A 27,137-nucleotide genomic window follows, 5' to 3' on the forward strand; every position below is an offset into this window, starting at 1 on the left:
AAGCCAATAAGAAAATCTGGCGTGTCGGCTGGGCCCTGTGCGCACTATGCTGCGGTAAAGGCCGCTGTTTGCGGTGTTTACTGGGGATGTAGAGAGGACTAGAGGCTCCGCTCTCCCCGTCGGACCGCGCCGTGTCTGCTCTGCCCAGCCTGCTGCATCGCTGAGCGGCCTGCGAAGCACAAGATGTCGACCAGAACGCCATTGCCCACAGTCAACGAACGTGATACCGAGAATGTAAGTGTTGTATCCGGAGACACCGATGTATGTTGGGACGTCGTAACGGATTTATAATTACCAGGGATTTGTCTATTTTGCGCACTGGTCGGTGCAGGTTTATGGCAGCGCTTTTAGGCTACAATGTTGCAGAGGGACTCGACCAATGAGCAGTCAGGGTGTTTTTTTTTCTCTCTGACGGGAATAAAGGCATGGTAGCCTAGAATAAAGGAATGGGCTAGGTGCAGTTTTGTCATGTAGCTCCCAGGGTTTTGTGCACAATATGGTTAGCCTAAACAACGCACTGCGTCAGTGTGCCCGGCTTTAATGCGATGGTTGAGTCGAAATGTTGAGACTTATAAGCCTGATGTAGGCTGCGAGAAAATGGTGTTGCTCCAGTCGTGCAACCGGGGGTATTTTCTAGTCCAGAACGTCAATATTGGGGGGTAGGAGGGGGGAGCGGGTGGGGGTGGTGGGGGGGTGTTGCCCTACTTTTCAATGGCAACGCTTTGGTAGCATCGCAATGTGACATCCATCACCTATTGGGCCCTGTTGTAACTGCACGCTCTGTGTTGGACTGGGGGGGAGGGAAGGGGGGTGGGGGGTCGTTGTTATTCACCATTCTGCTGCCACAACAGTGATGAGCTGAAGCAACATCCAGCCATTTATTAACAGGGCAAAGAAATGGCTCTAAGCCGTTGGAGATTTCCCATTGACTGTGATGGAATGTTTATGAACGACCACCCCAGACACACACACACACACACACACACACACACACACACAGCGTATAATAAAATACCTCCTGAGAACAGACTAAATGAGGACTGCGTTATGTTGACAGGGTCTGACATATCTAGGTTCTTCTCATTTTCCTGGAAACAGGACTAGGCACAGACTGCTCAATCATAATCAGGATCCTTATTGTATTGTTTTCCAAAGCACAGACCGTGGAAATAGCTGGAAACAGTTTATTTATATCTGTAGGGGAAATAGTCCTTAGTAAATCATTACATTTGTTAGATTTAGACATGGGATTTTCACTGTGGCTCTCTATTCATTCAGAAAGACATAGGCCTACATGTGAAACACTAAATTCAGGTCATGTAATTTTTAACTGCATTTCTTTTTAGCTGCAGAGTCAAATTACTGAAAAACTCCAACATTGTTACTAACTTCACAATAACATGATGATATCAGCTATCTGATCCACTTTTCAAATATCCGGGTTTGTTTTAATCAGTCTTCAGCAATGCAGTAGCTTAGGGGAGTGCTAGCTTTATGGCTCACAGACATAGACGTAGCCTGCTAGGCTGGTAAGCACTGCCTCAGCAACACTGGCAGTAGCCAGCAAGCCTAGCCTCCCTCCATTCGACTCCAGCATGCAGCCCCAGGGCCGCTAGCTGCTGAACTGCATTGCATAACAGCTTATTACTCAGAGAGACGAGAGGCTTTTAGTGCAGCAAAAACAAGAAGCTCTCTCCTGGCTTTCTTATTTATACGTGTGTGCGGCTGCTCAGGTGTGTGTCATTTTTTTTTATGTATGGCTCCCTGAAGGCTCAAAGCAAGTGTGTGTTTGTGTGTCTGTGTGTGTTTGCGTGTGTGGTTGCGAGTTAATGGATGGGCGAGTGAAACCAACTTTGTGTATTAATCAAGCACTAGCACTCTGAATCACCTGCTTGTCCAGATGCTCCTCAGTTAATTTACTGAATGTGGAGCCAGGCCAACTGTGTGTGTGTGTATGTGTGTGTGTGCACATGTGTGGCCGAAGGATGAAACAGCCAAATGACAGATCTGATCTAAAGCCGATGAAAAGAGGAAAAGCCACTTTAGTCCAGACATTGACCAGCAGCAAATATGAGAAAGACAGCTGTTCGATCACAGCGGGAGCTACACACACTCCTCCATCACGGCTATCTGGGACAGTGTTTTGGTGCGTTAGACACAAGGTTTTTGACTTAGATTGGCACTCAATCAAAATCTCTCTCTCCCCTCGTCTCTCTCTCGCTATCACACTCATACACACCGTCACAGGGGGCTGTTTGGATCATGTGCTGTGGCTCTCCCTCTGTCAGGATGTGGACTAGCTGTGATGACGCGCTCCCTGCTGGGTGTAGCGTTACCCCGGTGAAAGGGGAGCAGGGGAGCCTGGGTAACTAGACCGAGGCTTTATTCTCTGGCTGGGTGTGGCGCACAGGAGCAGCGGATCATAGGATCTCTGACCTGGAGTGACATCAGCAGCTGTTGTGGAGGAGAGGAAATAGACCAGAGACTGTGTGTCCTCTGTGCCAATGTTGTACTTATGGCAAGCTGTTCCTGGTTCACCTTCACGTGCCACGTCATTATACCGAGCCATGACAGGGACACTTTTGTTCCCGGCTTCTTTTGGGTGTGCCACTGAGCTAGTAAGCTCGTTAGGAGTTTAAAAACAGAAATGATTGGATCTGTTCGGCAAATTTTGTAAGTTATTACAGGATCCCTCGAACACAGAACGTCAAAAGAGTTCAGTTTCTTTTGTTATCTACCATCTTGTCTTGTGGCTGATAAGGTCTTTAGGTTAAGAGGTTAAGGTGTCATGGAGGGAGAGACGGGAACCTGACTCTCTCCCATGCAGTGGCTAAGTGGGCTTGGATGCATGGTATGGCTTTTTGTGTGTGCATGTATACCTAGGTACATGCGCATTCAGGGCACACACACACACACACACACACACACTTACATACACACGCCATACACTCAAAGAACATTGGATCCCCTTCCTGGATCTGAAACCCAGTTAATGGGTTCATCTCTGATTGCACGGTGAATATCCCAGCCTTGGCACACACATACCTCCACTGCGGCACCATGCTGCATTGTGTGTATGTGTGCAGCCCAAGTATCTGAGTGCTTTAGCAGGAGCAAAGGGTCCTTTCTGAAGTTAGTGTGTGTGCCAAAAGCTGGAGAGGAGTGCTGGGCTAGTAGTTTCTGATCTTTATGCATACAATCACGGGGTTTGCTTAGTGTTCGTGCGCACACACATGCAGCCTGCGTCTCAGTGCCAGGCAGGGAGTGAGGATGTTGCTGATCTCCACACGTGTGGCTTTCCTGCAGCACTCGTCGGTGGATGGCTTCGTTGACCCGCCTGTCCCGCCGACAAAGTCTGCAAGTCGCCACAGCCTGCCGCGATGCCGCAACTCTTTCACGTCCACCGAGGAGCACCCCCATATCGGCAACTACCGCCTCCTCAAGACCATCGGCAAGGGGAATTTCGCCAAGGTCAAGCTGGCAAGACATGTCCTGACCGGACGAGAGGTGAGGCAACTTTGTATTTATATATTGTGTGTTGAGATATTGTTCTATTGTGCGTTTACACAGAAATATCCTCTGCATCTCACTTCAGCCTATCTCTTTACCTGTCCTTTAAATGCAGCTCAATAACAATGTAGTTCACATGAAGGGAAAATATTAGAATTAAACTGCGCTTGAAATGATTGCATGTTGTCTCTCACCTGCTGTCCTCAGCTCAGTCCCACTTTGCTTATTGTGGTGACATTTCTTATTAGAATTACAAGTTTAAGCATCCACCAGAGGGAATAGATGTGTTGCTATTCACTCAAGGTATTCTTAGACTTGACGCTGTAGCCTGTAACAAGGGGACCGTATAATTTTCGTTTGCTTTATGAACTCTTTCACAATTAGAATGTGCTTGAATTGGTATTTTATGTGTGAGATCCGTAGCTTCGTTTGCTCCAGGTTGACTCGGAAACAGAAGAGACAGAACAATCTCCTGTCATGGAAATGTTGTACTTGACCACCATGTAACTTGTCCTAGGTCAGGTCAAACCACATAATGCTCTCTCTATCTCTTTCTTTCTCTCTGTCTCTCTCTCACACACACACACACACACACACAGTCATACACTGCTGACCTGTCAGAGTGATAGACGCCCAGCTTTGGTGTGTCAGTAATTAAAGCTCCTGTTTCCCTGAGGAGAAAACAATGACCTGTGATCTGTTCACTGTCTCTCACTCAGCAGGAGGCACAGCACACACCTCACTCTGACAGCTCTGATGCTGCAGCACCTCAGATGTCCCCCCATGTCTATTTCACACCACTAGCATCCTTTTACTCTTCTGAGTCTCATTTAGTACCTGCTCATATCATAGCATCAAGCGCACAAATATCCTCTCAGGTCAAACGGGTGACGGTTTGATCCATTCAGCCTCCTTTCATGATAATGTTAAACAGGCGTATTGGGTATGCTACCCGCTACTTGCTGAGAAGGTCAGGCGCTGCTTTGTGTGCCTGAGCGCCTTCGCTGGCTCATCAGAATGCAAAGGCATGGATCAGAAGTGAGAGAGAGAGAACAGGTGGAAAGAACGCAACCCACTAAAACCGATGCTATCTGGGCTTTAGCCTAGCGCTTCTAGCCAGCACACTTTTTGATCACTGCTAATAAAGAAGCTTCAGCGGTATTAGCAAGGCGACAAAAAAAAGTCTCTGCAGCACAAAGGAAGCGAGGCAGCAGCAGTCACCTCTAGATGACGGACTGTCCCCTTTCTTCTGAAGAGAGCGGCTACAGTATGTGGAGTTGTGGTTGCACACCCAACTCTCACACAAACACACACACACACACACACACACACACTCACCTCCACTGATGGAAACATTGCCAACCACCATATGCTCTCGTCTGCTACCTACCTAACAACAGTGCAACCTATCTTTTCTTTGTGTGGCATGACCTTGTCTCTGCCCACATCGTTCCCTGCAGGGGGCTGAGATCATGACCCCAAAAAAAGAGTGGAGATGGGGGAAAAAAAAAGAGAGAGGAGCATGTAAAGCACCTCAACACACAAGTGCTGCTATGACTCACCTTGCCCTCTATGTCCTCCATGGGAATATTCACGTGTATGTGTTTCATATATGTGTGGTAAGACGTGCATACGGTGAAGAGCATATGGCCCATGTGTTACAAATGCGCTGAATAATTAACAGTGATGCACGTTGCCCTTCTGTCACTGTGGAACTGAATTATTCACCCTCAAATCCATTAGTGAGGGAACACACACACACTCACCCACACACACACACACAAATACACACACTCAGAGGTGCCTCCGATCACCGATGTGCCGCTGCAGGTATCCACACATTCATCACGTCTCATAATTTGAGCACAACAAGGGGAATGTTGGCACAGCGTAGTGGAGAGGAAATGAAATGTCCCTGCATAATTTCTGACTCATGCAAAGAGAATCGTTAGAAGTTGGAACAATAACGCGACATATGAGGACAACTCACCAGGTCAAGCACCTTCGGGCATGCGTGCATACACTACATACACTACATACACACACACACACCTCCCCCTGAGCGTTGTCCGTGACAGGAGGAAGCGAGGAGGAGGGGAGTGAGGTCTGTCTGTGCACCTGCCCACCTAAGACAGGCCGCAAATAGACACCACCTGCGTACTGCATGTGTCTACACACCGCGCGTCTCTCTGCAGCATCTCATTCTGTTCTCTCCTCCTCTCGTTCACTCTGTCCTGCTCCCTCCCACACTCCTTTCCTCGCCTTTCCTCACCTTTCCTAGCCGTTACAGTCTCCGTCCTAAGGGGGCTTAGCCTCCAGGTTTGGATTAAATGAATGTCCCAGCAGCAGCAGCAGCTCCTGGATGTTGTGTTGCGCCGCTGCAGGTCTTGGGAAACCCCTGATTTGGATGAATGACCTCCGTTCCATCCACTATGATGCAGCACTTTCTTCCTGGTTTTCCCCTTAACAGCCTGCTTTGGATCAGAGCCAGAGTCTGCATCCACTGAAGCATGCTTATTAAGTCTGTGTAATAAGGCTGTGGTAATAGTAATACTGTTATTATTAATCCCCATAGGAAAAATATTTTTTCCTATGGGTTTTCTGGTTGTACACCCTGCCACCCCAGCCTTGTTATTCATATCTCCCTAAAATATTTTGTTGTAATTATTTTGTGGTTACATTCTGTAAAAATGGCAGGTATTGTTTTGGACCACAGCCTGAGCCTTCATTCACTGAAGCACACTAGTGGCATGCACACTTATAAGTCATGCTTCAGTCTGTGTAATAAGGCTGAAATGTAGTGATTTCTTAGCGATTGTTTTCTGCTTACACAGTGTAGGAGAGAAACAAATTAGGGCTGGTTTCATCTTGTGTAGCAACAAAAGCCCATCTGTCTTATTTCAAAATATAATTACAGTAAAACTGTTCAGTCAATCACTTTGTTGGCATAATGTATGGATTCATTACACTTTAACAGGGAAATGGGAGCCTGCAGTGTGGCTCAGCTAGTGGCTCTGTGAAAGGTGCTGAGCCGTCAGAAAATGAGGGGAACAAGTCTGTGTCAGTATGCTCTTAGAGGTGATTATTGAGATGGATGGATCAGACTGCTGCCCAGTAAGATCAGGGGTCCAAGCCAGCAGTAAATTTCCAGCCACCTGTCCTGTGGCAGCCACAGAACAGAGTTTACCTATGCCATTCTCTGCGTCTGTCTGCCTTGTGTTTGTGTGTATGCGCATACGAGTGTCTGTATGTGTATAAAGTGCTTGTTGATGTCTGTAATAGCCCTTATTTACACTCCTCCTTATGAACAAATATCTTGTCCTACTTTTTTCACTGCTGATGAAAGCTTTATTTATTCATAAATGGCCAGCTTTAGAAATCCAACTGTGACATGTTTTGACACCGTCGCTTTACAGAGGAATAGTAAAATAATGAGGATAGTTCATTTCAATTCTGCGGCTTTCACCGTACAATCAAAACAAAACCAAAATACCAAAACTCTAATTTGTTTTGACATCTAAGTTACTTTTTATCTCCCTGTCTCAACATCCCACTCTCTCTCCCTCTCTTCTCTTTCTCTCTCCCCTCTTCTCTCTCTCTCTAGGTGGCTGTGAAGATTATAGACAAAACTCAGCTGAATCCCACCAGTCTACAGAAGGTAAGTTGTATCTGTCCTTTATAGCCACATGGCAACATTAATCTGTTGGTGACTGTGTTGCCGGCTTTTCCATTAGTCATTCCTAAGAGTTCCTGCTGCTCTTTCTTTACTCTTTGAACTCAGAATGGGCTGTTTTACATAATGTAATCAGATGTAGTCAGGAGAGACCACAAGGCTTGTTTAATCTGCAGTTCCCCTCACTCACTCACTCACTCACTCTCTCTCTGTTGGTTTGTGGTTAGGAGCATCTAAAAATACCCCTGCCTGTTTGTCACTTACTCCTGTCTCGCAGTCATAACCAATTAGAACGCAGGGTTTGGGACCGTTTCCTGATTACTGAGTCCAAATCCAGCCTTTTCTGCTGATTAAACACACACGCGCGCTCACACACACACACGCACGCACGCACACACACACACACACACACACACACACACACACACACAAATATACAATCCTCATGGGAGATTAGACTGTGTGGACACTTGCTGCTATGTGTCAGCATCACCTACTGTGAGTTTGAAAACTAAAAATAAAATAAAGTATAATTCTGCTTCTTCGCAGTGAGTTGCATGTGTGCAACTGACAGTGAGAATTTCCATGGCCCTCACACAAGTGTATGACATTATCATAGCATAGCTCACCACTGCTGCTCTTTTAATATCTTGTGTGGTGATTGGTTGTAATAATGGACAATTGTAACCCCCTGCACTTACATAAATGGCAGTGGATGTCTTGATGGATCTCTTGACCTCTATCTCTCTGTAACTTGATGGAATGGGAGCATATTGCTGCTGCAGGCTTCTTAATGATAACATAATAACAACAAATAGCTTTCCCAAAATGTCTGCCCTTTCACTACGGGCTGAGTGGAGATGAGAGGAGTGAACTCAGCGAGTGATACTGAGCTAAATGGTGTAAATGAAGGCTGAGGTAATCAAACGGGGCATAACTGTGGCGCTGATGTGAGAGCAAATGACAAATTTGATTATTGGCTAAAATCCTACTTTCAGATCTGTAAAACATCAGCAGAGTATTCCCGGCCAGTCGGAGAGTCTTAATCGTGATACTGCGCCTGGCCTTGTTCTTTAATTGACTTGGATTTTAATGGAATCTAACTCTGATTCTTCAGCCAATCAGAGCAAAGAGTTTGTGAGAATTCCAAGCTCTCAGTTCCATAGGCATCTAATCTGAGCTAGATGGATGTCATTGTGCGAGCTCTTTTGTTAAACGCCCCATTGTGCGGTTTCTAATCTGTGCACACAGTGGGGTAATGGACGTTTAAAGTGGTAGTGTGTGGCGTTAGGATTCAGAATATAAACTGACTGCATAACTGGAGTGATTTGGGAGGACCGTCTTGTCTGGGTCACGAGCGGTTACATCGCCGGTGGGCCCGGTTGTCCGCTGCTCGGTGATGAATGTGGCAGAACAGACGTGTTGTGTGAGAGTGCAGACAGATTGGGTCCCTCTATTTAATTATTCATATTTGCTTTCAGATGTCAGCCGCAGATAGAGTAGAGCTGAGTGGGGTCAATATGTAGAGGTCTTACAGCGTTTTATTAGGGACGAGCTATAATTGGTATAAGTAGGTGTATGCGTGTTTGTGTTTGTGTGTACATGTGAATGTGTGCCCTTTTTTTAACGTGTCTGTTTGCTTATATGGGTCTGCATGTGTCTGCGTATGTGTATTTGAGTGTGTGTGTGTGTGTGTGTGTGTTTGAGTTGGCACATTCATGTAGATGCGTGCATGCTCGTGTTCCTCCCTGTGTGTAATGTATATATGTTTGTATATCTTAATGCCCTCTGCTCAGTACTATAGGTTGCTGTAATAGTATACGGAAGCACCATCTGCAATGCAGAAGCCTGTCTTATAATGCAGCAGTCGTCTCCGGGATTGAATCGATTGTCTCATTGACTCAGAGTGTCCTATCCTTGTGAACCTTTCCACTCTGGATGCATTAAAGGGAGCATCGACCCTAATACAGAATTCATATGCGTTGCTCCTGTGATCTTGGACAGGTCAGTCAATATTTGAGAACATGAACATGTCAAAGCTAGAAACAAGAGCATCAACACTCTAATCTATGAATTCATCAGGAGACACGTCCTGGATGGAGTTGCCCCAGTGACAGTGAATTATTAGCATTTATTGTCTATTACTATTATAATCTCTTACAAAATGAGATCTGAAACAAATTAGGTAATATTATATGAACATTTCTGTTTTATCATACTTTATATTACCTAGCAGTTCAACGTGATCAACATCAATTTGACTATTTAACTTTGTATATGTTAGCAGATATTCTTATATATTGATAATGAAATAAGACGGATAGACTGTGGGAATCTATAGAATTATTGTGGATCAGGATTAACAATGAAAAACCCCAAAAAATGAAATCTGCCAATATTCCTGGAAACTCCCACTGGGTACTGACACAGTTTCCACAACACCGGTCTTCCTTTCATTGTCAACGAAACAGCTTTGAAATCTCTCGCTGACATCAGTGATTAGAGTATTGGTGCTTTGGTGGAGGCTTGTTCATGTTTACAAGTCCAGACTGAACCTCCTGAGATTCCCCAGGAAGAGCTGGGGGAAGTTGCTGAGTAAAAGGACGTCTGGGCTGCTCTGCTTGGCTTGTTCCCACTGTAACGCTGACGCCGGATATGTGGCAAGAAAATGGAAGTGCAGATGGATGGAGGGATGAATGGATGGGCTTCCTTAAGTGAAAGAAGTAATAATTCAGTTCTGCTTTAGAATGGATTTTCCCCTTTAAGGTCCAACACATATAGTGGTCGAACAGAGTGTAGTTTTACAACGTTGCGGCTACAGTGGACATGTTCATGGTTAAAAAATGGCATGCTGTAATTAGCTGGCTAGGCGATTTCTAGAGGAGGCTATAGGCGACAGGGGGACATAATATTGATTCAGTGACTCAGGTCTTTTTAAATGGGTGAAGAGTAAAGGGATTCTCTGGTGTGTCTCCAAATCTGCCGTCTGACCTTGTCTCCTCCCTTCGGACTGCTTCGGTGTGAGTTGATTAGACTGAAGGGCACAGAGGGTAACAGGGAAGAACCGCACTGTGGATTCACAGGATAGTGTTAGTAGTATAGTATATACTCTCTCTGTTGTCCTGGAAGGGTCCTGTTTGATTCTCAGTGTGGGTGAGTGAGGTTTGAGAGGTCTGATCTGGCCGCATCACTCCTCCACTCACTGCTAATGGCAGCTCTTTCATGTTAGCCTGTCAAAATGCCACTGATCTCTCTTTTTATGGTCTCAAAGGAGCCGGGCTGGTGGGCACACCATCTGGCACTGCAGGCATAGCCAGTGCTCTACAAGCACACGCATAAACACACACACACACACACACACACACACACACGTAGCGTGTGGTCTGTCATGAAGTCGGTGCTCTTCCAGTCAGGAGATGCTTCGCTTTATGTCGAAGGGTCAAGCTGGCATATTCCTTCTGGACCTCAGCTCTCGGCTTTCAGCCACAGTTTTGGCAGCATTTCACACACATTCCTGTATGTGCGTGCGCTCGCTAATACGCTCACTCATATACACACGCACACACAGACACTCTCCCACTTACTCACTTATCTCCCAATAAGATTTAGCGGGTCTTCAAAAGCGCACAACACGAGGCACATCATGGACACACAGAGTCTACGCTCATCTGAGATATTATTTTGGGTTGCTGATGCTGATGGATTAACATTTTCCTTATAGCAGATGCTAATCTTTGTCAATCTGGTGTTTTCCCTCCCAATTATTTCATTTTAAAAAGTTTAGAAGAGACCAGAATTAGTCATAAGGTTCGAATGAAGCTGTGATTATCCAAGATCCGTCCCCTCATGGCCCATCGGCATCCTCTGCCCTGGTGTGACTTTGTGGCGGTTTCAGTGTAACAGGAAATGAGGTCAGCTGAGCTCCCAGAGCACCTCCTGAGATCTGCCACAGGAAACGCATCACATGTCATCTGTGGTCAGAGATGTTGACGTTGTCATGGTTTTTAGGCATTTCGTCCCTAAAATAGACCTCTCTGTTAATCCCCCCTTTCACTGAGCAAACCCTGCTCTCATCCCGCCGTCCCGCCGCACTCTGTGTCTTTCTAATCTGTAAATAGGAGTCATTCCTTTTCATTACTTCTGCACAATAAAATAGGCAATTGCAACTAACAATGTCAGGTTAAAGAACTGATTATTCCACTAACATGACATGCTAGATATGCTGTTGTAGCTCACACAGAATCACATTTTGGAAAAGGCAGAAACGTTTGAGAGTGCTTTCTGTGGTGCGAAACAGGCTTTAGCTGGAGAGAGTAGAGAGAGTAAGTAAAGCAACAGAAACACTGCCAGCTTTTCCAGTCAGAATCCCTCTTCTCAACATGGCTGAGCCACGCTGCTGACCCTCGGCCCTCCTATCTTGTATCTGAGTGCGCTTTGTTTATACCTATTCGTTTTCAAGGCAGTTGGTAAGCATTCAGTATAATGTGCTATGACCCTGTGTGTGTATTTTCTGCCAATTGCAAAAGGCCTACCATGGGGTCAAGCCCTCTTAATGGCTGTTGTTTATGTCTGTCTTGTGCCTGCCACTCTGCATTAGCCAATGAAATGCTGTCATGCCCATGGGCGAGGGGAGCTTTGGTCTTGCTCAGATGAGTGGAATGTGATTGGACGGACAGTACTGTTGTCTGAGGTGAATCATAAAACAAGTCCAAATGTCTAGGCTGCTAAGATCTGCAATTATATGCATGTGCATGAATGTTTTCAGTGCTGCCACGGCTCTGATTGAGACTTATAAACTTGGCTTTTAGCTAGCTGATGATGTCTGTTGCTAAGTTGCTTTTCAGTGTTGTGGATAATGAATAAGAAGTGGCACATCCTTCCAGAAGCCTGAGAGAAAGATGTGCCTTTTCTTCATGCTGCAGTGTGTGATCGGGTTTATTTACAGCAGCTCAGGACAGGGAAGGATGACTTGTCCGAATGTCAGTAATAAACTCTCTCGATGTCTCTGTCTGTGGTTCTGTGTGTCTCTTGTAGTGCTGAAATGATTAGTTGATTAAATGATTAGTTGATTAATCCATTAGTTGATCGACAGAAAATTCATTTGATAACACATTAATCGTTTTAGTCATTTATCAAGTAAAAATACCAAACATTTGCTGGTCACAGCTTCACAAATGCTAAGATTTGGTTGCTTTTCTCCATTTCATATCATTAGCTTATAAAATGAATACTTTAGGATTTTTTGGGCTGTTGGTCAGATTAAGAAAGCAATTTTAAAACATCATTTTGGGCTCGTTATGGGCATTTGTCATTATTTTTTTTATTTTTTATAGACTAAATGATTAATCAATGAATTGAAAAAAGAATCAATAGATTAATCAATAATGAAAATAATCGTTAGTTGCAGCCCTAGTCTCTTGCTGTCTTGTTGTCAAACTGAAAGCAGTAGTTTGTTTATTGATAACAAATGGAGTTGAAGTACAGTGTACAGTTTGCACACATGAAACACACACACACACACACACACACACACACACACACACACACACACACACACACTTATTAGGGGGATGAGGGCTCCCAGGCTACTCTATCAATAATCCCCATGTTGAATGAGCAGCTGTGCTGCTGTGACTGAAATAGTCCAGCCAGTTCCTGTGAGTGTTCCCAGTCTGATATCTACTGTTCTGCTCCTTCTGCATGGGGACACTGCTGTAATTAAGGCTAGTTTGGAAGTCTGGGTGCCCCTGGGTGGCTGGAAGTAGGTCACTGGCACAGACTACTGAGATTCAGGCCCACTGGAGATGGTGTGTGCTCATGTGTGTGATACAGGGTATGTTTTTGCCTCTATCCTTTTTATTATTGACAGTTCATCATCTGAATTGACTTCTTGACTCATTTTAGTTTGAAAGACGGTTACTTTACCTCAAAGGAAGGTTGGTCCAAGTGTAGGATTCACATATCGCTTGCCTCGTCCAGATCCACCCTCAAAACCACTGTACTCCTCTCGACCGCTGACTCCTCTCTCACTTTGATACTTTTAGATATTATTGGTTTTAATACCAGACTGGCTCAAATAAATTCTCAACCCTGTGCATCTTTATCCAGCCTGTATTGGCTGGCACTATATTTTGTCATCGTTTTCCTCCGCCCTCCTCAGATCTGTTCTAATTTTCGTTTCCAAGTGGCTGCACGCGTGCTTCCCATGTGAGGGGCTTTAGGGCAATGACGCAAATGAGAGAGAGAGAGAAACAGAGAGAACGACAGAAAGACAGAGAGAGGAAGAGAGAAAGAGAGATAAAAGAATGTCTGACTCTTCAGGCCATCACTCATTCAGAATAATAAAGCATCCCTGCCTTGAGCGACGGGTGCGTCACATTTAAAAGCACATGCGTGGATGGATGAATGTTTGTGGCTGTGACTTATGTGCGTATTCATGTGTACTGCAGGACATCATCTGGTTATTGTGTCAGTGTGTTTCCACTCTAATTGACTCTGTTTCCACGGGGGAACCTCTCAGGCCAGCATAGTGTCTGATGAATATGGAGTACGACTTGCCACACAGGAGAAACACACTAATCTGAACCGCTCAGGAATGGAGGATGTTTGTGAAATATTTGGACTCTTAAAATGCGTTGAAAAACTTCCTTTGAAATGTCTAATTTAAAAAAGAGAATTTGGAGCTAAAATGGAGTTTACTTATAGGTCTTAGCAAGGGGAATCCAGTAGTTTTGCTCAACTGATTTCAATGTTTTCACATTGTTACGTTGTTACCATTTCTTCTATTTGTACATACAACATTTTACTGTTGCCCGTGATCCTGCACACAGATCAGGTTACTTGCACTTACAAAGCACTCTTTTTTAAGCGCTCTGCAGCAACTATGGTGTGTGTGTGTGTGTGTCTGTGTGTGTATGTGTGTGTGTGTGTGTGTGTGTGTGTGTGTGTGTGTGTGTGTGTGTGTGTTTAATGTGATGGGAGGTGTCAGAAAGAAAGAATTAGAGAGAAGCAGGCAAGCAAGTAGAGACAGAGAGCAGAGGAATGGCAGAGAGAGAGAGACGGAGATAGAAACAGACATAGAGAGAGAGAGAGAGACAGAGACAGACAGAGAAAGAGAGAAAGAGACAGAGATAAAGAGAGAGACAGACAGAGAGAAAGAGAGAGACAGAGAGAAAGAGAGAGACAGGCAGAGAGAAAGAGAGAGACAGGCAGAGAGAAAGAGAGAGACAGGCAGAGAGAAAGAGAGAGACAGACAGAGAGAGAAAGAGAGAGAGAGTACCTGCTGCTGTTGAACCAGACTGTAGCTGAGCTGGTCCACAGAGTTGGGCCTGCTCACATTGGGATAATGGCTGTGTTTAATGACCTAGAAACAGACTGCCCCAGCACTTACGTAAGGCCTAAAAGGCCATTAGAAAAGTTGCACGTACACACACACACACACACACACACACACACACACACACACACACACACACACACACACACACACACAGCACACACACACACACCACTACAGTATTCACTCTTTCAGGTTCAGGTTCTAACATGTTAGATAATGACATCTAGTCATCCATTTTCTCATTTTAAAATAGACTTGAGATGATACCAACAGCAAATTCTTGTAAATCAAAATGGTCAGCGAATGGCAGAATCTGTGTTCTGTCTCAGGTAGCAGTGGATGCTAAATCCCAGCTGAGTGAGTGTTGAAACTGGACACCGACCCCAGCCTCTGCACAACTGGGAAGCAGTTGTGTGTAAATGATTGAACAGCACCTCTAAGTGGCTGGAAGAGCTCATCTGACATAAACAGTCACGCCAAGACAGAGGAGACTTCAGATGATTATAACTCCAGTATCACTGAATGCTCACTTTTCACACTTTTCCGACTCTGCACTCGACTGTCATACACGGTTTTGGACATAATAGACTGGAAAATGTGATTTTTGACTAGATTATCCCTTTTTACAGGTTTGTCCTGAGTCTGGAGAGAGACTTTTCCCATAGGCAGCTCTGCTATGTTCCTGTTGTCTAGAATTGTAGTGTTGGGTTGTGGACACCGCATCGATATGCTGCTGCTGCTGCTCTCTTGTGCATGTCCATGTTAAGATGATTATGTTGGGCAGCAGATGCCTGTAAGCCTGGGTGCTGCAACTCAGACTGCAGTGGCAGTGCTGTTGGACTGCTGACTGGCTGTTTGGCTGGCTGGCTGGCTGGCTGGCTGGCTGGCTGGCTGGCTGGACTGCAGAGTTGTAATTCTGCTCCTCGTCTGTGTAGGGCAGAGTTGAGTGAGGGGTTGTTGGTGCATCATTCATACTGCTGTACACAGTGCAGTCGCCCCATGATACCCGGGCCTGCTCATGTTCCTCTAGGGCTGTAATCCAGTTTCAGATGAATACACACTTTGGAACTGACTTTACTGCTGCTCAACTCCCTTAGCTCAGCTCCCTAATCAGTGCTTAATAACAATTTCTTACAGTGCTTTCCCAGCAGAGACAGACTTGACAGACTCGGGTCACGAAAGGACTGCTTTAATGTTGTTTGACATGTTTTTTTGGCGCATTAACGGTTCCCTGTGTATCTCAACAGCTCTTCAGGGAAGTCCGAATAATGAAGATATTAAATCATCCAAATATAGGTAAGTTCAAAACTGGAAATATAGCGGCATGATGATAGCATCACAGTCACATTCCCTTTTCATTCAGATTAGCTCAGATTACCTATTAGTGCATGGTGGTCAAAATAAAAGTAATAAAAAGTGAGACCCACTGAAGAAGCCTTGTAGCCTGAAACATTTGTGGTATTTGTTGCCCTGCTGCTGCTTTTTGCAGTAATGCATTAAGATTATTTTTTTAGTATAATCTCCTGCTTGTTTCAAAATAAAAGTAATACCAAACTAAAGTCCCACCACAGAGTGATATTGTCCAGTGAGCAATTACCACCATCAACAGTGTTTAGGCTTTCATCATTGACAATAATGCTAGCTACATGCTAAGGCTTTCTTAATAACCAGAATTTGCTTCAGTTTAGTGTTAATGGAAGGTTCTTGACTTTTATCTGAGATTATGTTTTATCTGAGATTATGTTTTCCACTGCCTTCACAAAGTTCAGAGGACTCAGATTATCAAACTCATGATGTTAGTTATGTTTTGACCTTGCTGAGATGAAGGGACCCCAAACATGCCAGGAAAAGCAACTAATACTAATATAGAGCTCCCATCACTGAGCAAAGCCTGACCACTAGTGATTCCTTAATTTTTTACATTCCTTACTTATTTGATCCTTGCCTTTTCTTCCTTCTTTCCCTCCTGTCCCTTTTCCCAATTTCTTCTCCAGTGAAACTGTTTGAAGTAATTGAGACAGAGAAGACGCTTTATTTGGTGATGGAATACGCCAGTGGTGGTGAGTGAAGTGTTAATGTATATCCACTCAGTATGCGACTTTTGGTGGGTTTTGTGGGTGGAGATTTTTGCTTGTTATCACCACAGTATGGGTGCAAGTAGCAATTAAATAAGTATGCAAACAGACAAAGACACTGACTGTATACCATATGGCTGCGTAAATATAAGATGCATCTTCCCTAATGTAATATTCAACAGAGAAGCACTTGATCTCTGCGAAAGTGACTTTAGCTGTGCAGCGTCTTAAATGTTTGAGTGCGGACATGCCGATCAAAACATGCCGTTCAGTTGATGCTTTTATCTAAAGTGCTTCGCAGCAGGCTTGAATGCATACATTTTTATTGTAAGATGAAGACGACAGTGCCAATGGTAATGACGATGATGATTGTGTATTTTCTCTTCCCACCCCAGGCGAGGTATTTGACTATCTGGTGGCTCATGGCAGGATGAAGGAGAAGGAGGCCAGAGCCAAGTTCAGGCAGGTGAGTCATCAGTAACCTGCCAGTGTAGCAGGACTTGCACTTCTGTCGTCATTCCATTATTTCCCTCACCATTTGCAGTCAGGAGACTGCACCAAGCTCTATTCCCAGACCTCGCTTAGTCACCAACTGCAAGGGGAAGATGGAGAGCAGATAGCTCGGTCCTAGAGGACGGGGATTGGGAACAACCTTTCTTGTAGATGCTGCTCTGACACCTAGTGGTGCTACCACAGCATTAGGGAATCTACCGTAGTTCGGTAATGCGAGTGTTTACTAATCTCTCTCATGCACATAATTATACCCTGAAAACGAATAGGATCAAAGCATTCATCACATTTTACTTCGGTGGTAATTGTTCTCAAAATGACATTTTTTGGTGATTTTCTTTTTATTCTATGAAAATCCTGAGTAAACCTGTAAGCGTGATCTTTTTGCCAGCAGCCACAGAATAAAAAAACAAAACAAACAGCATCCAATTCTTTCATGTCCATGCTGTCCATATTTAATAACCCTCGGTGACGGTCTTAGATGACTCAGAGGAACAGTGTGTGACACAGCGTGGGAAGTGTGTGTGACTGTGCGGCATGGGCAGCTATGCACGTAGAAAGGTGTATGCGTTTGTGTGTGTGCATGAGCACACGCATGTGGGTGGTGACAATCAAGGGGCAGTGTGTTTTACTAAAGTACCAGCATTTGATTGATAGCTTTTCTGGCATATGTCGGTGAGATTTCCCCATCATGTGTCATCGCAACAGCGTATTGAGTGTTAACTAATGCAGTGGCTTTGGCCTGCGAGACATTTGGGCCTGAAAAAAGACACAGTTCAACCCTAGTCAGTCCTATGAAAAATGGGAGGTCATGAACCTTTGATAAATATTATGACAGATCATGCAGGGGTTGCAACCTCACACAACGGTGAATACTATATCTGTAGTGTATCGTGTGTGTGTGTGTGTGTGTGTGTGTGTCTGTCTATATTTCAGATCGTGTCTGCAGTGCAGTATTGTCACCAGAGGAGGATAGTGCACAGGGATCTAAAGGTAAGAATCTAAACTGCACTGCAGAGGTTTAAGCCTCAGTCGGATATCTGATTTCTCTTGACTATTCTCCATATCTGGAATGTCTATCTTGAGAAAAACCTGCCAGAACGATGTACTGTCGATGGCAGTGACTTGACAAACCAGATGGTGATCTGTCCCATGTCTCCCCACCTCAGGCAGAGAACCTGCTGTTAGATGCAGACATGAACATCAAGATAGCTGACTTTGGCTTCAGCAATGAGTTCACTCTGGGCAGCAAGCTGGATACTTTCTGCGGCTCCCCGCCCTACGCTGCTCCGGAGCTCTTCCAGGGGAAGAAGTACGATGGGCCAGAGGTGGATGTCTGGAGCCTCGGGGTCATCCTCTACACACTGGTCAGCGGGTCGCTGCCCTTCGATGGACAGAACCTAAAGGTGTGCTGTGCGTTGCATGTTTCACTGGCTACGTAATCCGACTATTGGCCATACACCAGTAAAGGTCTTATTCAGGTTAAGCTGTTTACGTAAACCTTTGATACCTTCTGATTGAGTCTCCCTGTTGCCATGAATAAACCAGTTAACAGAACATTCCAGTCCACCTGTGGCGTCCAGACCAAAGATAGAGTCTGCCTGTAAAAAAAATATGAAAGGTGCAGCTCCCACATACCCCCTTCTTTGACTGAGCAATAGTAGGACATTAATAATACTAGGGGGGGGGGTGTAAATGCTGATTAAGATTAGTAAGTGCTGCTCGCCACCATGTTTTTTGTTAACATCAAAATGTACCCATAATGCTGTGCGAGTCTGAGTTTGTGCAGAAGGCAAAAACCAAAAGGGAAAGGAGTAACATGTTTACATGCCACAGTAACTCATTTAATATGGGAGTAAGTCGGGCATCTCAACCAGGTTGCTCAAAACCAGAGTATGAGCTTAAACGGGCTATTCTGAGTTATGATGCTTACATGTGTTGACCCAAAACCGGATTACTTGAGTAACAGGATTAGGAAGAGAATTCCCTGTGATTTTAAATGTAGTCAGTGTGGATTATTTGTCCACCCACCCTGCTTCAATAGTGCAGGAGTTTCCAAATATTCCTCTTGCATCTGAAGCAACAGTGTGGCATTAGTGTAGAAGGTCATGTTAAAAGTGGGAATTCTACAATTGCTACCCGCTAATAGGTGTTGGGAGGCTGCTTCGCTTTGGTTGAGAGTGATCTGTACTCTTTTTGTGATCTCTAACCCTTTTTTAGGAAACATTTTTTATTGCTAGCTCATGATTTGGTTTCATCTCTGTCTGTGTGTTGCTGTGTAGGAGCTGAGAGAGAGGGTCCTACGGGGAAAGTACCGTATCCCTTTCTACATGTCCACAGACTGTGAAAACCTGCTGAAAAAATTACTAGTGCTCAACCCTGTGAAACGAGGCAGTTTGGAGGTACTCAAGTCTTTGCATCCTTACATCCTTAAAGTTATTTAGTCTTCAGTCTGTTCTGAAATGTTTTGCGGAGCCAACCCACGTGCAGTTGTACAGTCAACCCAAATCATTTGGAGCATGAATGTTGTACATCATCTACTGTATAAGCACATAACCTCTACCATTGTTCATTATGAATGAACACAACATTTGATTTTTTATATGGAGATGTGGAAACATTACTCATCTGAGATATTAGAGTCTGTTGCGTGATTCTTTGAATGAAGGATTCAGTAATCACAATACAACTAAATGGAATTTGTTGAGTAAAAGTAAAGGACCACACACTTCAGCCTCTCCAAACAGGGAAAATGGGTGCTTCACAGAATAGGACAGTCATGTAAATAAGAGTCTCTGGGACTAACCCAAAGGAAGTACTGGAGCACACTGTTTCAATTATATGCTGAATTTACTGAGTGCAAACGACTAAAATTTCAACTTCATCAGAGTCAGGAATTTGTTGAGGCATTATAAGAGGTAAGGCAGGGCTAATCTAACATAGTCTGCATGCATCATACTGTGACTGCACCCAAGTTATACATGGCCAGATGGTTGAAGCTAGTGAACAGTTTCTCCTTTGCAAACATGATGTAGTTGTTAGTCACAGTTACAGTGAATCTGTCCAGGGTTACAGCATTACCCCTCCACTCAGGACCAGGCTGAAGTTCAATAGTAAAGATTTCTCCACCAATAATAAGAATTGATCACACTGTTGTTTGGACCCCGGCTGAACTTGTGGACTATAAAGATCGGGAACAACTTCTCATCTGTGCCTTTTTACCCAATGTGGTTATACATGTAATTTACTGCAATTGTGCAGTTAATTATCAATCTACCATTGAAAGATTAATCACTGACACTACATTGAAACTGTGGCACATTCATGAATACTGAATGTCTTTTGTTCCCTGTCAGCAAATCATGAAAGATCACTGGATGAATGTGGGTCACGAGGAGGAAGAGCTGAAACCATACATCGAACCTGAGACAGACTTCAATGACTCATCCAGAATAGGTGACTGTGACTGTGTGTGTGCAGATGTCATCCTTTGTTTAATGTTCAGTATACTGATTCGGTGACTTGTCTTCTGTCTGCCAACAGAGCTCATGGTTACCATGGGTTTCCCTAAGGATGAGATCACAGAATCTCTGCTTGGCCAGAAGTATGATGATGTCATGGCCACCTACCTGCTGCTGGGCCGAAAAGCTCCAGAGGTCAGCGGCTTTGAAATGACTTACCTCATCTTCATTCAGGCCAAGTGTCGCTTCATAGCATCACCAGTGGGGTAATGCATTACGTGACGTCACCGTATCCCTCATCATATGTGTGTGTGTGTGTGTGTGTGTGTGTGTGTTTCAGTTCGAGGGGAGCGAGCCGCTGACTAACAGCGCCCTGGGTCAGCGGCAACGACCGACCAGTGACATCAACAACAGCTCCAGCATATCTCCAGCCCACCCCAAGGTCACACGCAGCATCTCGGCCAATCAGAAGCAGCGGCGCTACAGTGATCATGGTGGGGATGATGATGGTGATGGGGGTGATGTCGTAGAGAAGCCAAGTAAAGTAACCTCGTCCTTCCCAGCTCTGAGAGTGCTGCTGGCTGCGTGTTGTGTAGCGGGAAGTTGCTCTTAGTCACTGAGGATCATCTATATTGAGGGGCAGGATGGCCGAATGATTAGAGACCCGAGTTCAAGCCCCCATGTCAGCAAGTATCCGCCCTGCTGATGTGTTTTTGAGCAAGACACTGAAACCCTAGCAGCTCCAGGAGTGCTGTTCTGTAGCTGACCCTGCACTCTTCCCTCCCAGGAGGGGGGAAAGCAAAAATAAAAGCAATTTCCCTATGTGGATCAATAACTGTATCACATTTCAGTCTCTCTCAGCTGTAGCTTTAACTGTTACGGTGGAGAAAAAAGTCATCCACCAAACCTAGACCAACATGTTTCTGCACTAAATATTTAATTGTCGCACAGTACTTAGATGTCTGAAGCAGTGACTCAACCTGAACACTGTGCTGGTTGTGTAGCAACTTCCTCCTACGTCATGTGGGGCCATTGTGTCTGGCGCCATCTGTTGGCTGGCTGCTTTCTTGCAGCTCCCTCAGGAGCAGCACCTCAAAGCATGAGGAGGGAATAGCTTTGCTCTGTACCTGCTCGCCCTGGCTTCCACAACTGTATAACCTTGATTGATTGATTGAACAAAATGGTGTTGCACAGTGTCTCGTAATTTTTTTACACGTGTGAAATCCTGGCTTTGAGTGGCTTGGCTTGATGCTATTTTAACAAAGACACTGTTGTCTGTTCTTCTTTCTTACTGGGAATTCTTGATTTTGGAGCTGCAAAAATCAGGATATGCTCGGTAAAACATGTGTAACTCTGTTTTCGTATGTGTGTGTGTCTCTTAGTGGGTCCGTCTGTGCCCCCTGCGGTGTCGTACTCGAAGCGGGGCCAGGCCCTGAGTGTGGAGAGTGACCACAGGGAGGAATGGGACGGAGCTCGCAGGCTGGAGCTCAACACGTCCAAGGGAGACGTTCCCGCCTCCCCACTGGGGGTGCAGGAGAGGAAGAAGACTACCAGTGCTGTGGGGGTGAGGGAGTGGAGGACACACACACACACACACACACACACACACATACATTTCAGGGGAGGCTGGTCCGTAGAGGATAGGAAGGATGATCCTACCCAAAGTTTAAAGAAAAAAAATGTTTATTTACTCTTGAGTGCAGTAGACTAATGTTTTTGGACCACACCCTTTTATCCTACAATTTACCAGCCTTCATTGATACACACACTGTCTAAAATACATAAACACAATGAGTAATCCACATTTTTATCCATCTCTCTCCACAAGCAGACAAATGGGTCGATGACTCGTAGGAACACGTATGTGTGTGAGCGATCCTCCACTGAACGCTATTCAGCTATTCCCAATGGCAAAGACAGCAGGTAAATACACACATACACACACACACACACACAACCAGCAACAGTATGAGATTTAGCTCAGAATGTTCTCCATGTCATTTAGTCTCATTTCAGCCTTCAAATAGTGTTTTTAGATGCATAATGTAAATCCCAGCAGGTTTTAGTATGATGTTGTTCCTTCATCTTGTTTTCTTATATTTCTATATTTCTACACTCTTTCTCTCTCTCTCTCTCTCTCTTTCTCTCTCTCTCTGTCTCTCTCTCTTTCTCTCTCTCTCTGCCCTCGGTCTTCAGTTTAACAGAGGTGTCAGGCAGCACCCCATCGACTGCAATGAGCTCTACGCGGCCTCGCCACACCAAGTCCATGTCGTCGTCGGGGCATCCTTCAAAGAGCACACTGCCCCCGATAGATGACAACACAGAGCTTAAAGCCAGGTGAGCAGCCAAAGCCACAGAGGCTAATGAGGTATCATGAGTATCTGTATGTATTTTTTACCTAGAAGTGCAGTTTTGGACAAGATGGTGATGTCGACCAGGGTTGGGGACAATTGAAGGAAGGAATTGGAATTTGAGGAAGTTGAAATTCAGTGAAATGTTTTTTTTGTATTTTTTCTTACCACATATCTGAGATTACACGTAGTCTTATATATTGTCAATACTGAATATTATAAAATGTTAAAGGGACCTTTCAGGTGGTATTTCATGTATAGAATGTAATCGTTATACATACATTATTACTGAATGTGTTTGATTTGTTTAACTGTCTTTGATTCATAATATTTCATGTTTAGCAAGTCAAGACAACCTCTTTCAGAAGTGGAATTTCATGGAATTTAATGGAATTCAATTCTGTTTCCTACCATTCCAATTCTGTTTCCTTAGAGCTGGATGACATTCCAATTCTAATTCCAACTTCTGGAGCTGAATTGGAATTTTCCATTTGCATTCAATTCTATTCATGAGTCCAGTCCTGATGTTGACATCATAATTTCCTTCTCACTCATACTGAGCTAAATCTCATGCTTTAGCTGATATGCTGCGTCTGTTGAGACATGTGAGTTTGCAGTGTTATGTATTTTAAGTTTTTGTACATTATGTGTTTGCGTGTGTGTGTGTGTGTGTGTGTGTGTGTTGCAGCTCCTCTCCGCGGGGTCCGTCTACCTCTCCGTCAGCCCACAGTATCAGCACCCCAGAGAAGAACCGTTTCCCCCGCGGCACCACCAGCCGCAGCACCTTCCACGGGGCTCAGCTCCGAGACCGCCGCAGTGCCACCTACAACGGCCCCCCAGCCTCACCCACACTGTCCCACGATACGGGGGCTCTGGCCCAACAACGCAGGGGCACGTCCACCGGTATCATCAGCAAGATCACCTCCAAGTTTGTACGCAGGTCAGTGGGGGCATATGACTGTATATAGGCTATACTAGGTTGTACTGAACAGCACTTATACCTAACAGTTAATATACGAAGGCCTTCTCATAGTTTTATTGATTTATTCTTTTATCTACATGCTTTTACCTGTGTTTTATCTTTATTTTATGGTTTTATTGATTAACTTTTATTTGCCTCTTTTATTCAATATGTTGTTGCTTTGCTTATCCCTTGTTGTGTTTTATTATTTGTTATTCTTCTTGTCTATTATTTTTATGTAAAGCACTTTGTAACTTTGTTGCTTTACAAATAAAGTTATTATATTCTCCTCCCCTTTTGCAGGTGAAATTAGTGCTAGGGTTGGGAAAATACTTTACATATTGAACTCATTAGGAAAATAGCTAAAGCATCCTATCTTGCACTGCCTGAGTGACAAAAAGTATTTATGAATGTTAAAGAGATTCAAGCAGGTGAATTTTGTGCTTGGTAAATCTAGTGTTGAAATAAGTTCATGTAAAAAAGAAAATTCTGCAGTGAAAATGAGGCCAGTATCACTCCTCCCTGCCCCTTGAAAACATAAACTCTCTAGTCTATTTCCCACTTCCTCACTTATTGTACCTTCACACTGCTACTCTTTGCTCTCGATGTGGTGCGCCAACTATAGAGGCTGCTTATCCCAAAGATAGTCAGCTCTTTGTGTCACCTTCTTCTGGTAGAGGCTCACAGCTTTCTCTCCTTCTCTCCCTGCATAGAGCTCTGTCTTTCAGGTCGACCCGGAGGTAGGAGAATACAACGCTTGCTGCACCTGTCCCCTGTCCAAAAAAACTCTGTGCCCACTATGACCTTGGCCCGTGTCTCCTTAACCCCTTATGTACTTGCCCACTACACCCTTGCCTACTGACACCCTTGTTATGCAGTGTATTCCCCTTCCTTGTGTCCACTCCCTCTCAGTAAAAACCACATGAGACCGGCTCACTAGCTTTTCCTGTTCGTGCCACTAAGCCATGATATCTGCTTCTCAAGTCACTGTCTTTCCTCTCCTTACTCTCCCCCGTCTTCATGCTGAGCTTAAGAGAAAGCATCAGGCAAATTGCGGAGGCTTGATCAACGATTTGATACCTCCTTTCTACTCCTTTCAGATCAATGGGGATTAAGGAAAGGTAGCACACAGTAGAAAGGATGATGCATTTGATTATTGCGAAGGAGCTAGTATGTGCCTCAGAATCGCAGTCACCTCATTGTGTGCTGAACCCCGATACCCAGGAGTGTGGATTCTTTCCTGGCATGACGCCTGACACCCCTCTCTGTGTCCAGTGATGACGAGGGTGGTGTTGTTTGTGGGTGGGGGAAAACGATTTTGGCATTGGGTCGTGGGTGTAACGTCTATTCCTGGTTTATTTCAGGGTGCCTAGTGAGGGAGAGGCCAGTGCCAGGACAGAAACACCAAGGTGAGAACCTGACCGGGATGTAGTTTTCACCGAGAGCCTGTAACCAGCTTCTGCCTCCTTCAACATCTCTCCCTCTTTCCCTCTCTCTCTCTCTCTCTCTCTTCTTCCTCTTCTTGTCCCCCTGTTTCTGTCCCTCCAGGAGTGCGTCAGGCGATGCCAAGGAGGACGGCGCCCGGGACTCGAAGCCTCGCTCGCTGCGCTTCACCTGGAGCATGAAGACCACCTCCTCCATGGAGCCCGCCGAGATGATGAGGGAGATCCGCAAAGTTCTGGACGCCAACAGCTGCGATTATGAGCAGCGCGAACGCTTCCTGCTCTTCTGTGTCCACGGCGACGCGCGCCAGGACAACCTGGTCCAGTGGGAGATGGAGGTGTGCAAGCTGCCCCGCCTTTCGCTTAACGGCGTGCGCTTCAAGAGAATATCGGGCACGTCCATCGCCTTTAAGAATATCGCCTGCAAAATTGCCAACGAGCTCAAACTGTGACAGCAGATGGAGTCTCAGTCAGTCTCTGGTGAGCTCTGGTTCTGGTCATCTCATCACTGGATTAGTGTTGACTACAGGACAAAATTCAGCACTGAAGGACCTCACCATGCAGAATCAGGGTGGACTAGGCTGGTAGTGTGCAATACTGGCCATGAATGTACTGTACAGGGTAGTGGATCAGAGAGATATCGCTAGGTTTAACCTCTGTGGCGGAGAGATTGCAAAAACAGCTGACCCCTTTCTTCTTCCGTCCAGCCCTCTCTCTCTCTTCAACCCGCTGCTCCTCGTCATAGGACTCATTCATGTAACACATGCAGTATGCAACTGAAGATGACCATCCCTGCAATAATGTTTTGAATCTCTTTTTCTAAGAGCCTAATACAAGATCTACTCTCCTCGCTGAATAACCATTAAAATTACTGAAAGCTGAAGTAAATAGCCGCTTTTCCACCTGTGTTAAGTCAATATATAGATCAGGCTGGATCCCATACTAGAACTATGTAAAAAAAAAAAGGAATTGTACTGTATGCATAACATCTGCAGGTACTGTATTGTATATTGATTTTGAGTTCTGTACAGAATTTTATTGTCGATACTGTGTCTTTTTTTTTTTTTTTCTCTTGAGATTTGAGTTCTTTCCTAATATAATTGATGTCTCTTAGAACATTATCCTTTTGGTCTGTGAGTTTTTTAAATTCTTTTTTTTTAAGAGCCACCATATGAAAATAGTGTTTTTAATTTTATTTAAAGAGCACTAAATTATTTTGTGGAATATTGAGGGATGTGTTCAAGCTCCCTTGCCTTTTATGTTATATTGTTCTATTTTATTTGCCTAAAGAAAAAACACACTAAGTTGCACCACATAGACTTGAGTAGTAACTTCAGTTAAAACTGAAAATGTGTTCACTTTATTTTCTCTCAGCGGTAGGTAGGTGATATGGAGACCCTGCTGCAATTGCACAAGTTTTCCAGGGTGATGTGTATGAACATGAGAGTGTGCACCTGTATTTCTTTCATGTTAGTTTGGTAGTCCTCAGTTACATAAAGCAGGGTTTAAATTGGTTTACTTTAGAAAGAGAGGTCAGACCGTCTTTATCCAAAGGAATGAAGATGCATGAAAGTCAAACAATCATCATGAAAGAAGCAACCCGTCTCCTGGAGCCTTTCTAAAGAGCCTGATTTAGTCCTGCCACCAGTGTGATTGTGCAGGTACTTGTATATCTCCTTGCTTGTGTTTTCTTTTTTTTTTTTTTTTTTTTAGCGGATTTTATTGTATTTATTCCATTACATTGTAATGTGCTGCTTTGTAGAATTGAGGCGTGCACTTTGTCGGAGAAAATAAAAAGGATTTTATTTGTTTGTA

The 27,137-nt window shown here is 44.6% G+C and overlaps 1 protein-coding gene across 1 annotated transcript; it reads left to right on the top strand.

Annotated features, from left to right (window-relative positions):
- On the top strand, window positions 1-27,137 carry LOC139918748 (serine/threonine-protein kinase MARK1-like). The gene is made up of 18 exons (XM_071908184.2): window positions 1-234; window positions 3,307-3,507; window positions 7,115-7,168; window positions 15,770-15,818; window positions 16,517-16,582; window positions 16,993-17,063; window positions 18,044-18,100; window positions 18,277-18,513; window positions 19,390-19,509; window positions 20,464-20,563; window positions 20,651-20,763; window positions 20,909-21,107; window positions 21,951-22,132; window positions 22,400-22,491; window positions 22,765-22,905; window positions 23,608-23,859; window positions 25,245-25,289; window positions 25,429-27,137. The coding sequence occupies exons 1-18, from the start codon at window positions 184-186 to the stop codon at window positions 25,772-25,774; spliced, it is 2,376 nt and encodes a 791-aa protein (XP_071764285.1). The 5' UTR covers window positions 1-183; the 3' UTR covers window positions 25,775-27,137.

Source organism: Centroberyx gerrardi, chromosome 15, assembly GCF_048128805.1.
Source record: "Centroberyx gerrardi isolate f3 chromosome 15, fCenGer3.hap1.cur.20231027, whole genome shotgun sequence".
Lineage (NCBI taxonomy): Eukaryota > Metazoa > Chordata > Actinopteri > Beryciformes > Berycidae > Centroberyx > Centroberyx gerrardi.

Coding starts and splice junctions, on each gene's coding strand:
- LOC139918748 (XM_071908184.2), top strand. CDS start 184: ATGTCGACCAGAACGCCATTGCCCACAGTCAACGAACGTGATACCGAG. Junction 18,514..19,389: donor TCGATGGACAGAACCTAAAG/GTGTGCTGTGCG, acceptor GTTGCTGTGTAG/GAGCTGAGAGAGAGGGTCCT. Junction 25,290..25,428: donor GCCAGGACAGAAACACCAAG/GTGAGAACCTGA, acceptor CTGTCCCTCCAG/GAGTGCGTCAGGCGATGCCA.